The sequence below is a fragment of the Opisthocomus hoazin genome, chromosome 15 (assembly GCF_030867145.1).
Source record: "Opisthocomus hoazin isolate bOpiHoa1 chromosome 15, bOpiHoa1.hap1, whole genome shotgun sequence".
NCBI classification, from domain to species: Eukaryota; Metazoa; Chordata; class Aves; order Opisthocomiformes; family Opisthocomidae; genus Opisthocomus; species Opisthocomus hoazin.
Window position 1 is genome coordinate 19,843,508 of NC_134428.1, and position 13,497 is coordinate 19,857,004.

At 46.6% G+C, this 13,497-nt stretch overlaps 1 protein-coding gene across 1 annotated transcript; it reads left to right on the plus strand.

Moving 5' to 3' along the window:
* The first annotated feature begins 1,961 nt into the window (after positions 1-1,961).
* LOC104337926 (cytochrome P450 2W1-like) lies at positions 1,962-12,301 on the plus strand. Its single transcript, XM_009943920.2, has 9 exons — positions 1,962-2,159; positions 4,500-4,662; positions 6,552-6,701; positions 6,795-6,952; positions 7,741-7,914; positions 8,922-9,063; positions 9,442-9,626; positions 10,189-10,330; positions 12,111-12,301. The coding sequence occupies exons 1-9, from the start codon at positions 1,962-1,964 to the stop codon at positions 12,299-12,301; spliced, it is 1,503 nt and encodes a 500-aa protein (XP_009942222.2).
* Positions 12,302-13,497: the final 1,196 nt, after the last annotated feature.

Below are 13,497 nucleotides of genomic sequence, written 5' to 3' on the forward strand. Positions count from 1 at the left end.
TGTGGCAGGGGATCGCCGCGTGGGCAGGAGGGATGGGGACAACCCGGCTGCAAGCACCCCGAGGGCCCGGCTGCCCCAGGAATGCACCGGAGTGGTGTCAGCGCCTGGCAGGTGCTTTGTGCTCAGCTCTGTGTGCTCAGGCAGGGGAGCACGTAGCAGCGCGGCTCCGGAGCGAGACACGTACCAGACACATTATTGAGACAGGAATTTCTTGTCATCGCAAGAGCTTGACTTACCTTTGTCATTTTAATGCATTGAACTCAGAGCCTGGTTTAAAAAAACCCAATACACTCCTCCCTGGCTTTTCAGAGATAATTTAAGTCTCTTTCTGAAAGGCCTTTTTATGATTTCAGCAGCTCCCAGGGCAGGGATGAAATACTGGGAGAGTGGCAACAACACGTAACTTTTGTGCTGCAGGGTGCTGTCGGTCAAATGAAACCCTGCAGGACCGTACCTTTTACACGGGGCACAGAGCACGTGCCACCGCAAGTTCTCACCGCAATGCCCACGTTCTGCACCCCGTGCCAGGCCTCATCCTTCTCGCCTGCCTTTACAACCCCTCTGCCTCTTTGCTCACTTGAGCAGGCAGGGTTGAGTCATCCAAGGCATGCTCTGGGGGAAACCGTTGCCTCCAACCCATTTCTTGGAAACTAATAAAAAAAAAATAATACCAGAAATGTTGCAACACACTTACTGCTTCTGCTTCTGGGTGGCTGTTGGGCTGTAACGTCTCCACACCACGCAGGCAGCTCCAGCTTGCAACCAAGCGGCTGCTTGCTTTGGGACCATGCTAACCATAGCCATGCCCTCCTTCACACTAGGGCCTCTTCCTTCCCTGCCTGCTTTGCATTTGCAAGGTCGAGGACCCACATTTGCTGAATAACAGCCTTCATATGATCTAACCTTTGGATAAATGCACTTTGAGCCTTGTGCTTCCTGATCATGTAAGACAGCTCTTTCTGCCCTGAACAATCTTATTCCATCAGCTGTTTGTTCCCAATATTCTCCTGAAAGCCACTATTCAGCCAGGTAGATCTCAATTCCTTCTGTACAAGATTTAAACCTTTATGAGGGATGCAAGCTCCAGGTGTTTCATGTCTTTGACTTCAAATAATTCCATTCTCCTGACTTGATCCCCTTCTGGAGCCTGCCAGGTCACCTGGCTTCATTAACTTCTTCCCTCTATCTCTCAGAAGCTGCTCTTGCAAAATGAAGAATCCTCCCAGAAGTTTCAAATTAAATTTTGTCTTTCCATTCTACTCATGAATCCACACATGATCACTTGATCCAAGCTAATTTTCTATGGCTAGCTATTACATGTTTTCTACTTCAGACACAAAGTCTGAAATCGCATCCCTTCTGGGCAGTTCCGAGCCAACTTTATGAAGAAGTTTATGGGCTACAACCCCCAGGGATACATGGGCTTTACCATTATTAACAACCTTTGATCTCCACTTGACATCAAGAAAGCTAAAGCCTCCCATAATGATACTATTTGTGTCTCTAGTAATACGGAGATCACAAACCCTATCCAAATCTGAATCTGGAGGTTTCTAATAGGATTCAGAGAAACTTGTTTATTTGCCCGTGTCAGCAGAGTGTTTGGAGGGTCATGGTACTGCAAGCAAAGGGCCTCGAGGTCTCGGGGGGAGGAGGTTATAAAGGAATGCCAAGCACCTTTTCCCATGTATATGTTCTTGCACACACATGCATGGGTTTGTAATTTGAAACCCTCTTTACTTCTGGACAGGCTTTGCAAACTGCTTAGACCACATTCTCTGAGGTGTTTAAAGAGGGTGGAGTATGCAGTATTTATTTAGGTACTCTACAAACCTTAATAAGAATCGAGTGCTTGTAGCAATTGCAGAGAGCAAACAGAAAGCCAGCTGGCAGAAACTGAACAGTGCCACTGCATTTTTATTGCTTCTAACCCCCAAAAAACAGATCATTACTAAAAAAAAATGTCTTTTTTAATTTCATTTACCTCTGATCCTGCATTAATTTTTCTGCTGTGCACAGCAGTATTATTAGCTGTACTCTATTTTTCAACTGGCTATAAATACTCAGCGTTTAAATTTCCTCCTGGTCCAACTCCTCTTCCGATCATTGGTAACCTGCACTTGGTGGATCTTAGAAGGCAAGATAAATCAATAATGAAGGTAGGACAAAAACCCCCAAACCCAGACCCTCATAGATTTTAAAGATGCCTGGGATATATCAGTGAGAATCTTTTTGTCTTTTTTAATTCAAACTAAATTGTAAAGGTGTGAAAATTGCTTTATAGTATTTTTTCGGGCTTCTTCTAGCCTATGCCTATATTGATGCGATATCATTTCTGAGCGATCAACCATTAAGAAAAGACCTCTGGGTAATACGGGGATTCTTCATGTAATTGTGATGATGTACATGAAGTGCATAATGCTTGTGGGAACTGAAATATTAATTTGACAGCTCGGACACTCAGAAAGCTTTTAAAGCATTAGGATATAACTAACACGAAATGAAATTGCTTCCCTCCCCTCCACCCTGCAGAACTGGCAAGGGGAATTCCACGATGCAGTGACCCCAAAACTGCTTTGGAGAGGGCCAAATCCAGATGTCCCATTGCAAAATCCGCTTCCCTCTTGATGAATTGGATGTGCATTAAAATCGAGATGGCAGTACAAGAGAGGGATGGAAAAGTTGCACTAAGGAACCAGAATGAATAGCCCGTAAGCTCGTCTATTAACCTGTAATTAAGACAACTTACCCCAGTTATGGTGGTAAACTGTTCTTCGGTGCAAGACGAGGCTGGCACAGCCTGAGCTGTTTGTGTCAGGCTGCTGAGCACTCCCCCCTCGCTGCAGTAGACAGCACCCCCGGGGATCGACCTGCGCCAGGGTCAGGGAGAGAGTGAGCAAACAGACAGCGGCGGTTCGTGACGCGGCGGCGACACGGCTCCCGTAACACCGGTGCTCAGCAAACACTGGTGGGTCTCTGGGTGCAGCCGGGCAGTGGGTAGCGCTGCCGTGGGGTGAGGCTCCCAGCACCCAGTGGTGTTACGGGCAATGCTTGGGGTCAGTTTGCCCAGTGGGGCTGGGCAGACGTTGCTGCAGCCTCTGAACGGCGGTTTGGAATTACCTCTGCGTGCTTTCATCACCTGTTAGGCTGTTTTTGGTATTGCCTACGTTTGCCTTTACTTTGGGATTACTCCAGAGGGTTTATCCCTCCATCTCACCCCACAGAGAGCAAAAAATGCCGACTGAATCGAGCAGCAGGCACCAGCATTTGTTGGCTGGGCACCCTGATGGAGGAGTTTGCAGGGCATGGGGGATCCCCCCTCTCCCCTGCGAAGCTGCCATCGGACCCAGCACGGGCTGAGGCTGCACGCGTGCACCGTGTGTTCGCTTAGGCAGCAGATTTGAGCTGTGGCTCCAGCCCAGCCCAAGCGCTTCTTGGCTGTCCCCAGCTGCTGTTTTCAAGCTGCCAGAGAGCAAGATGCGGAGGCAGGCAGGAGTATTCAGCCTCCCGCGGTCCCCGATGAGGGCATCCATTTCCCCGTCAGCGCGCCACGCTCTGCGCAGAGCCTCATCCCAGACCCCTTTCCTTGGCGAAGAGGAGCGGGGATCGGCACACAGCACAGTGAGCTCTGGGGGTACACGTAGGACGTGCCAGCAGGACCGCAGGCTCCTGGAGGGATTTTCAGCCCCCCCGGGGCACTGCGTTGCCTCTGTAAACTGCCTGTCAAGGCACCGCTTTGGAGGGGAGCTGTGGAGAATTTGTCCCACATGTGGCAGTGAAAAAAACCTCTCCATGTCATGGCAAAGATATGTCCAGAGCCTTCCCAGTGCAAAACGAGCATCGCTTTGTGTACAAGCGTGGGGACAGCCAGCCAGCGGTTCGGGCAGCCTCCTGCTTCTGCCGTGGGTTTCTCTGCTGTGTCTGGCTGAGCTATAGGTACCAAAGCCAGGTCCAGGCAAAGAGGCATAGATTTGAAATTTGTGGTCATCCAGGGCAAACTAAATGCCTGGCATGGAAAAAACAGCTCCTCTGGTCTTGTAGCAGGGATGCAGTAGTGCTTTGGTGCAAGAGGAGCATCGTACCAAAGCTTTCCTGTGCGACAGCATCCTTATTTGCACTGAAATGTCTTCTCTGTGTTCATCTTTCTCCGGTTTGCCAACTTGTGTTGCCTTTTGAGGTCCAGTCTTTAACTCTGCATGGGGTTTTTTACTTTTCATTTACTTTCTCCTTAACAGCAAAACCAGATTAGTAATGCACTGATGGGGGTGGGGGTTCTTTCATGGCGATAAGCCTAAAATCCATACGGATGCCAACCAGGCACCCATAAAAAATGTCTCGTGTTTGACCATGATGAGCTCCGGCTCACAAACACCGTTCTGCCTGCAGGTAGCGGCTCCACAGCTGTTCCCAGCAGGATGCCAGGACGTAATATGTCCTTTCAGAAAGCAACCGTGCACGCTCCCTCCCTTCCTGACCATCACAGCTCCCCTCTTTTTCAGCTTGCGGAAAAATACGGCCCCATCTTCACCCTCCACTTTGGGTTCCAGAAAGTTGTGGTCCTGACCGGGTACGAAGTTGTGCGGGAGGCGCTTGTGAACTACACAGAGGAGTTTGTAGACAGACCATCCATCCCAATATTTGACCAAATTCAGAACAGAAACGGTACTAGAGAAATGAGTGGGGGTGGGCGGGAGGGACGACACTGTCGCTTAGTGCCAGCCTAACAGTGCATCCCCGGAGCCCGGCTTTTAAACATCCCCCTTGGACCCTTCTGAAGCCAAGCTGAGAGAAAATATTTGGCTTTCCTCACTTTCATGCAATGCTGCCTGCCTTTTCATCATTTTTGCTAATGCATTTGTGGCTGATACATGTCCTAAACGTTCGAGGGTGAGGAGTGGGATTTTTAAAGGCATCGAGGTAATTCTGGGGTTAATTTCTGTAAATGGGAGCGGTGACCACCACATTTACAAACCTTCCCCACGGTTTCAGGGGACTTTGGACTGACTGGTTTGGCTGTTTGGAGCTGTAGGGATTTTCCCTTTGTCCGACTGCCAGGTGCCACAATTTTGGACACCATCAGTTCCCCCATGCCTTGCCTCCCCATAAAGGCTCTTGGGTGGACCACTGTGAAACAGGTTCAGGCAGAAGCAATGTGCTGAGGCTGGAAATTCACCCCCACAAACAACCCCATAGTTTTTCCAAGGCAACTCTCCATTCCTGAGTATTTCAGAGAACTTTTTGCCTTGTTTTTCCATCCTCTGCTTCAGCTGAGGCTTTAGATTTGAGCTTCCAAAAGGCAGCTTTATATGCTGGTCACAGGCTGAAGTTGGGATTACAATTAGAAATTAAATTACCCAGCCATAATATCAATAGATGAATTTATTGCTACATAAGGAAAAGGAATCGATGGGGAGAAAAGCATTTTTCAGAGCTAATTTACATGTAAAATATCCCTGTGGGAGACTGTCAGTATTGCACTATAAGTCCTTTCACACTTACCATCTGAGCCCAAGTCTGAGCCACTTAGAGGTGACTCAAAGCTGTAAATTCATAGTGGTTATGAAGTAACAAGGGTCACACATTTTCCCATGAAACCTTTTTTCTTCAGAAAATGTCATTTTGTTGACTCAGAAGCTGTTTGCAGAAAAGGAATTATCCAGATGCAATTGCCTGAATTAAAGAAAAATTAAAAATTAAGTTTAGAAATTTGCTTTGACATTTTTAGAGCAAGAAGTTTTGCTTTCCAAGTTAAAACTACACTGCTTTAAAAGAGTGTTTACTCTAGAAAAAGCAAACACATTTAAACACCTTGCAGCCAAGATGAAGATGTAAGTGTTGGAATCCAGCTTTTCAATAGACACAATCTGAGATAGTCTTTGGATTAATGACAAAATCTTTTCTTTCACTATTTCCAACAGTCTGATGGGATGAAATACGCATCCCTGCTTGGTGGTGTTAGCGATCATCAAGGCATGAGCTCAGTAACCTCCACAACATGATAGTATTTTTCCACTGCTGAAAATACAGTGTTGCTGAGAATCTCAGTAAAACAGTTCAGCACTGATCAGGGTTGAGGAAACTGAATTATCCCACCCCACATAGATACAATACCTTTATGACTGGAATAAGATGAAGGGAGAATCTTCAAAGATACCAGGTTGTTGCTTGAGGCCTTAGACTTGCAACCAAACAGGGTCAGAAAAGTTGCATGATTGACTTAGACCAACATCTCTCCCCAGCTCTACAGCCAACCCATACTGGTCTGAAAGCCACACCTCCTTATCTTGCACTCAGGAGAGGGATGGGGCAAAGTGGGTTGGGTGGGAGCTTGTTTTTCCCAAACCACAGGCTCAGTGAGTCTGGGAGAATGGAGCTGAGAGGATACAGGGATGGGGCACGCAGAAATGGGAGACCCTTAGTCCCTGAATCCATGGGAAACTGGGCAGCAGAAACGCTTGTGGAGATCCCTCCTCATCCAGTCCCCTATTCTGTTTTGTGCGGTGGGCTCCTCCGTGCATGAGCCCAGCAGCGATGTCTCACGGCCTCCCCAGGTTTGTTCTTCTCTATCGGGGAGCTGTGGAGAACAACTCGGAGATTCACCGTATCCAGCATGCGCAACCTCGGCATGGGGAAAAAAATGATAGAAGGGAGAATTTTTGAGGAGCTTCATTTCCTTATCGAGATGATCAAATCCTTCAAAGGTGAGCTGGAGACCATCACGGTGCTTTACAGCCTCATATGCGTCACTGCTGCTGCCGCATCTCACTCACATTTCCATCCTCCTCCCATTGCAGGTGAACCTTTTAGCCTGACGTCCTTCAACTGTGCTCCAATCAATGTCACCTTCATTATGCTGTTTGGCGACAGGTTTGACTATAAGGACCCAACATTTCTTACTCTCTTAAGACTCATAGATGAAATTATGATTCTTCTGGGATCTCCAGATTTGAATGTAAGTAACCCATCCCACAGCTTAACATATTCCAACACTGCCACATTGCATTTGTGAGCCACACAAACCACAGGATTTAGTTCAGCAGTTTTCAAATGTTCAGAACCAGCCACTACACCTAAAATGGGACAGTTCTCCATGTACCAAATGTGCTGCCAGATTCCCCTTTGCTGCTCTCCTTTTGAACCATTCTGCACATCTACGTGGAGCTAAAATGAGAACTGAACTATAGTTGATTTAGCTCCACAGATTTTTTTTTTGTTTGGCTTTTTCAATATAATTGCACCATCTAGGCTTTCTCTGCCTTTGCTGCATTTTCTAAAAAAAATACATTCAGTGTTGATGTCCAGGTGAGGGAGATTTCACAGACTGCATTAAAAATGCTTCCTTAAGACCACCAGAAAAACTGCTTATCTTCAAATGACCATATCCAGTCCTTCATAACTGATGTTGGAAAAAACCAACCAGTCCCATACTGCTCTAAACTGGCTGGTGGCCTGGCACACTGGAGCCTCGACTCTGTGGAGCAGCTGACCAGGCTGTTACTGGTAGAGGATCTGTTCCCACAGAACAGCATCAATGCTTAAAATTGGGTAGTACTAATAAAGGCTCAAAGGTTGCAAAGCCCTCCCTTAATAAAATCTGCCTGGGGAGTCCCTGGGATGCTAAGATACGACTACAACAAGACAAAACTCAACCGATATGTCATGCCTTAGGGGGATGCTTTTTCAGCATGCTGATATTTCTGCAGACTTAGAGACTGCTTCTTTTTTTTAATTCCTCATTAGTATTTCAATTTCTACCCGTTCCTTGGATTTCTTTTCAAAACCCACAAGATTATGCTTGAGAAAATAGAAGATATACGCATCATTTTAAGGCAATACATGAAGGCGAGCAGGGAGGATATCAATGAGAACAGCGTGAGAAGCTACATTGATGCACTGATATTCAAGCAACAAGAGGTATTTGACTGCTTAGCTCTGTTGACTGTTTTCAACGTCTCTTTTTGACTTTCTAGCTAAAACAGTAGCTGAGTCTTGATTTCAGTTATGTCATGTAAACCTATTGAAATCCATGCTGTTATTCTAGTGGTACTGAAATGAGACGGCAGTCTCTTACAGTTGGTGTAATTTACTGCAGGGATTTTGCTATCAAAATTAAGGTATGAAAGCCACCGTCTCAGTCCACTCCTGAAACAGCAGCTCTAATAATGTGAGATCAGCTCCTTGTTCCTAGTAGAAAATGCATGTATTCACATGAAAGCTGACTCTGTCTTTCTTTTCATGATAACAAATCAATTAATCATTGATTCTGTTGCTCCAAGATGAATTATACCCTTAACGTACTTGAATGATAAATCATCAGTACAAGGCCTAGCCCTGCCCTGCACCTTACTTTAGTAGAGATGTGGCGGTTTCTCATATCAGTTGATTTCATTCAACACAAAATATTTGGGCTCTGCATTTTTTCTTCTTTCCAACTGGATCTGGGCCAACCTTAGGCACTAAATCTTCTACCCAGCTATGTGGAGGAAGGGTCAATACAGTCCTAAAGCCCAGAAGAAATGGCCTAAAAGGTAATTTTGAACATTGTTGGGGATTCAAACCTGCCCTTGGGCAGGAGGGGTCCCTAGGAGGTAGGATTAGCTGAATTTCCTTCTGTACGGGGTAGAGACCGGGCTCTTTCTAAACCTGTGAGGCTGATGCTGTGAACAGCCAACTGGCCCTGGGCTTCAGCCTGCTTCTGGGTGGAGATGGATGCTGAACCAAGACTCCACTCCAAACCTTCCATCTTTGGTGCTCCCATCTTTGGTGAATGCTGTGTATTCAAGTTCCGGTCTATTTTATCAGCCAGTTGATAAACACAGGATTATAGACAACAGTGTTGTAGGCTATGCAGCATTTCCCAAGCTTGCTGAATACTGAGACTGATGGTTTTAAGACCTTTCTTACCACTTGTGTTTTTCAAGGATAAAAACAAGAAAGACAGCCTCTTCCATGATGACAACTTAATAGCATCTTTACTCGACCTGGTCATGGCAGGAACAGAGACCATAGCCACAACGCTCCAGTGGGCCATCCTGCTGATGATGAAATACCCAGAGATTCAAAGTGAGCTCCTTTCACCTAAGCTCCATCCGTGGCATGGCTGATATGGGGAGGGGAGAGGCTTGGCCTCACATCCACAGAAGCTCTTTTAAGAGCTGAATCCTGTCTCCCTACTATTATGAACTCCTGATGTAATTAGATGCTGATTAAAGCCACAACCAGATTGTCCTTGTGCCTTGCTAGGAGAGAGGTTGAGTGGAGATCGAAGTATGATGCTGGTGAAACAACCCATGCATATGCTGGAACTAGAAATAGAGCGGGGAAACCCAGTCTGGTGTTTTAAGAATCCTCTCCCTCCAGACCCTGGAAAAACACATTTTTCCCAAAACCAAATCGGAACTGACTTCCTTGCTGGAATCCAACTGTGTTTGTTCCTTCCAGAAAAGGTGCAGGAGGAGATTGGGAGAACCATCAAAGATGGAAGCTGGGCCACGTATGAGGATCGGAAGAACATGCCATTTACGAATGCGGTGCTACACGAAGTGCAGAGGTTTATCACCCTCTTGCCCCACGTTCCCCGCTGCACTGCGGTTGACACCCACTTCAGGGGGTACTTCCTGCCCAAGGTAGGTAACTGCTCCAGCCCAGGTACACACCACCCTCCTCATTTTTGCCAGTGCAACTAGAGACCAGTTTCTTTAGAGGGAATTGGACAGAGGCCAAAAGTAGGTTTCCAAAATCATCCACAGAAGAGTTTCTATGTTGAGTCCATGAGACTGCTCTTGTAGGACTATTGTTTCATAGTTGAGCCTCTTCAACTACATTGGGTACAGAGAAACTGGTATCATAGTTCAGTCCCTCTCATGCTCACGAATTCCCCACTCCACAAGTGACCCTGGTTTACCTCCTTGATGCCATCTGCACAGTGAAGTATCTGCCAGGGAATTTACAGGATCTGACCCTCTGCTTGAGGTTTTCACAGTACCATATGGGCTTTGGCTTCACTTCTTGAAACTGCTGGGAAAATACCACTGACTTCTCTCTCTACTGGCTGATGGGGTAAAAACCTCAGGGTCTCCACCTACCCCAGGTGGAGCAAATCTCCTGGAACACTGAAGTCTGTGTCACAAAATGAACAAAACAGAGCACTTTTTCTATCTTTTGTGCCTTCATGTACTTTTCTTGCAGGGTATAATTGTAATCCCGTCACTCACCTCAGTGCTGCTGGATAAGACGCAGTGGGAGACACCACATCAGTTCAACCCCAACCACTTCCTTGATGCCGAGGGGAATTTTGTAAAGAGAGAGGCTTTCCTGCCCTTCTCCATAGGTAACTAAAGAGCTGATATGCACAGAGCTGAGGCTATGGCAGGGCCGTTTTATTACAATATACACTAATGGGTATATTCATGGCTAAGTACTGCCTTTAACTTGGTCAATAAGCAACGAGGCAACTGAATGGAGTCAATTATTCTGCATCCAGGCAAATGGCTGCTTTCAGAGCACACCTCTCCCACCGCTGAAGGCGTTGGTTCCTAAAGGTTCAACAAGAGAGAAGACAAAGAGATATATTACATCCAAAAGAAGGTAGAAAAATGCCTCAAAGCTGAAAGGAGTAGGTAGATAATCAGACAGGACTGGTGGGGCTGCCAGCACAGCTATGCATGGGGTTTCATCAGCTCTCCTCAAAGTGAGGGTACAATCCAGGGACCCCCAAGTACTGTCCTGAGGCAAACCCCAAGTGTGAGCAGGTCTGATGGACAAGGCCTCATCCATTGCCCACCAGAGTCAAGGAAGAAAGTTCCAATAAGCCTTGCACCTTGGCTGGGTATTACAGCCAGCAGAGACCAAATATGAGACAGAGTACATCAAACCATATCACTCTCACTGTGAAATCTTAAATCCAAGGCCATCGATTGTTCCCAAAAATGACCTCGAATGATGATTCTTCCTGTGGCACTTTTAAAAGCTCCCAAGGATTCCCAGCAAGACCTGTTCTTCTAGAGGAAGAAGCACAGCCCCGTGGTAAGGGGAGGTGACAGGGCACTTGGCATCCTGGCACTACCTCCGTCTGTCATTTTGCCTAAGTCACAACCTTTTTCTTTTATTTTTTTAATCTCAATTTCACCTGCAAAATATGATTGACATTCTTCCCCTGGAGGCTCATAAACCCAAACCCCTTGAGACTCAGATTGAGCTAATGGTGGGAACAGTTGTTATCAGAAACTCTCCCCTGAGCCATCCTAAAAGAAGAAATATCACTTATGCATTGCCTTCCCGACAGCCATAAATGTTTCCAAAGGCTGCTGATTTCCAGAAATGCCTGCTGCCCAGCCCATGCCCTCCATGGCTGCAGGAGCATGCACTATGAGGGGGCACAGCTGGATGGAGTGATCTTGCTGGGAGTTTAACAAATACCAAAACTGCAGGAGCCCGTAAGTACTACAAAGGGAGATTTCCTGCAAAATCCTACAGATCCACCTGTTCAAACTTACACTTTCCAGCTGTGCCTCTGAAAGGATGGCTTGAAGGGATTCCAGAACGTGCTCCAACAACAGACCCTCAGCAGTGACTTCTGACGTTAGGAAGCCTGTCCTCACCGTCCACCACGTTCTTCACCCATACAGGGACCATCACGCAAGGGCTGGGAATCTAGCACAAAGAGGGAATAGGAAAGAAGAAACACAGTTTTTTCTAAAAGTGGGACATTAGGACAAATTCCACATGAAAAGTGAGTTTCAAACAATTCTGCTTTGGGAGGAGGTGGCAATTTTTCTATATCGGGCTGCTTTTTAAGCTCTAAAGATGCTGAGAGGGTTGGAAGAGCTAAGGAGAGGGGAGGGTACACCATAAATGCATAATAACCTGAAACATGACTGTGACTTGCTGCTGCAGGTAGCTGTGCGACAAAAGAGACCAGGCAGGCATACTGTGCCAGTGTGACTGGGACAGCTACCTTCAGCAGTACGGGCTCCTCTGCTCTGAAATGCTCTGGTGCATTTCAAGGTTTCACTCCTGCTTCCGTTACGACATCTCAGATGCTAACACGTCTATGGCAAATATTCTAGTTTGATCTGTCCATCAAGTAAACACACTGCTTTCATCTGCAGGGCGAAGGAACTGCATTGGAGAAAGCCTCGCCAAGATGGAGCTGTTTGTCTTCTTTGTAGGGTTGCTGCAGACATTTACTTTTCAACCCCAGCCAGGAGTTTCAGAGTCTGACTTGGACCTTACCGTCCCCCAAACAACTTTCACATTAAGGCCTCAGCCTCAGGCAACATGTGCTGTCCTGTGTGAATAACCACAGCCTTGCTGAAGAGCAACCCAACAAGTGGGGAAGCTGCTTAGACCCAACTTAGCTATGCTAGGACTCGCCACCCACCATCCTGGCACATCACCCTCTTTCACATCCCCTTCCTACTATCTCCATCCACTCCTGCTCCACTGCTCTCCACCACTACATCTGCCCCGTAGGCTGCTGACCCCGTCTTTGCTCCTGTGCTGTGAGAAGATGCATATATGATCAATGGGAAACCATGATGGTGGGTGACACACACTTCTTCTCAAGACAGACTGTGCATGGAGCCAATGGAGAGACCACGGAGGTGGCCTGGTGAGGGGATGCAGCCCATGAGTAGTAGGTGTGACACCCAGGCTCCCATGGCAAAGCAGTGACGTTCGTAATATCACAGAAATCTGCCCAGAACCCTGAGGAAAGACTCACCACCATTTGTTGGAAGCCACAGAAATACACTGCGGGTCACACACTTCAACCATCTGTAGGTACCTCCTGAACTTTTCCAAGCTCGCTATTTACCCATAGCTTCTAGCAAGATCCTACCAGCCTAGGGAGCCAAGTCAAACACTAAGCATGAAAAAACAGATCAATTCATGTGATTTGAGGATACAATTATTTCTGCTCTGGAACAGCATCCTAAAAGATCTCTAAAGTCTGCAAGCCTGTTTAGATAAGGAAGTGCGATTACCACCAAGTGCAACACTGCGTAAGGTCACGTGAGCTTTGTACCAGCAACCAATCATAAAAGGCTAATGATCCAGAAAATAAACTAGATCCATTTCTAGTTTTATGGATTTCTGTCTTTCCTGACATTTTTAAACAGGAGCAAACACTGTTTCTCTCTTCAGACTCCCTGGGTAATGTTGAGGGCCGGTATCAGCAGTCAATCTGGTGTTTGGGATGGTCTGGCCATTGGAACCAGCCATGCAGTTTCCTTGCGAATGGTGTCTAATTTCACAGCGCTTGTATTGCATGCACACAGGCAAGGAGAATTGGGATCAGGGATTAGATGAGACCTGGTTTGTGTTGTTTTCTTTCCTCTGTAGCTTTGTCTGGCTGTTTTCCCTGTCTGTAGCACTCTTATCTGCCAGCATATTCTGCAATCTTATTCCAGTTGCTGTGTAGCTCAGGTAATTTTTCATCCATTTATCTGCCTGTCAATTGCCACTTCTCCATATGCATTTTCTTATCATGTGCTT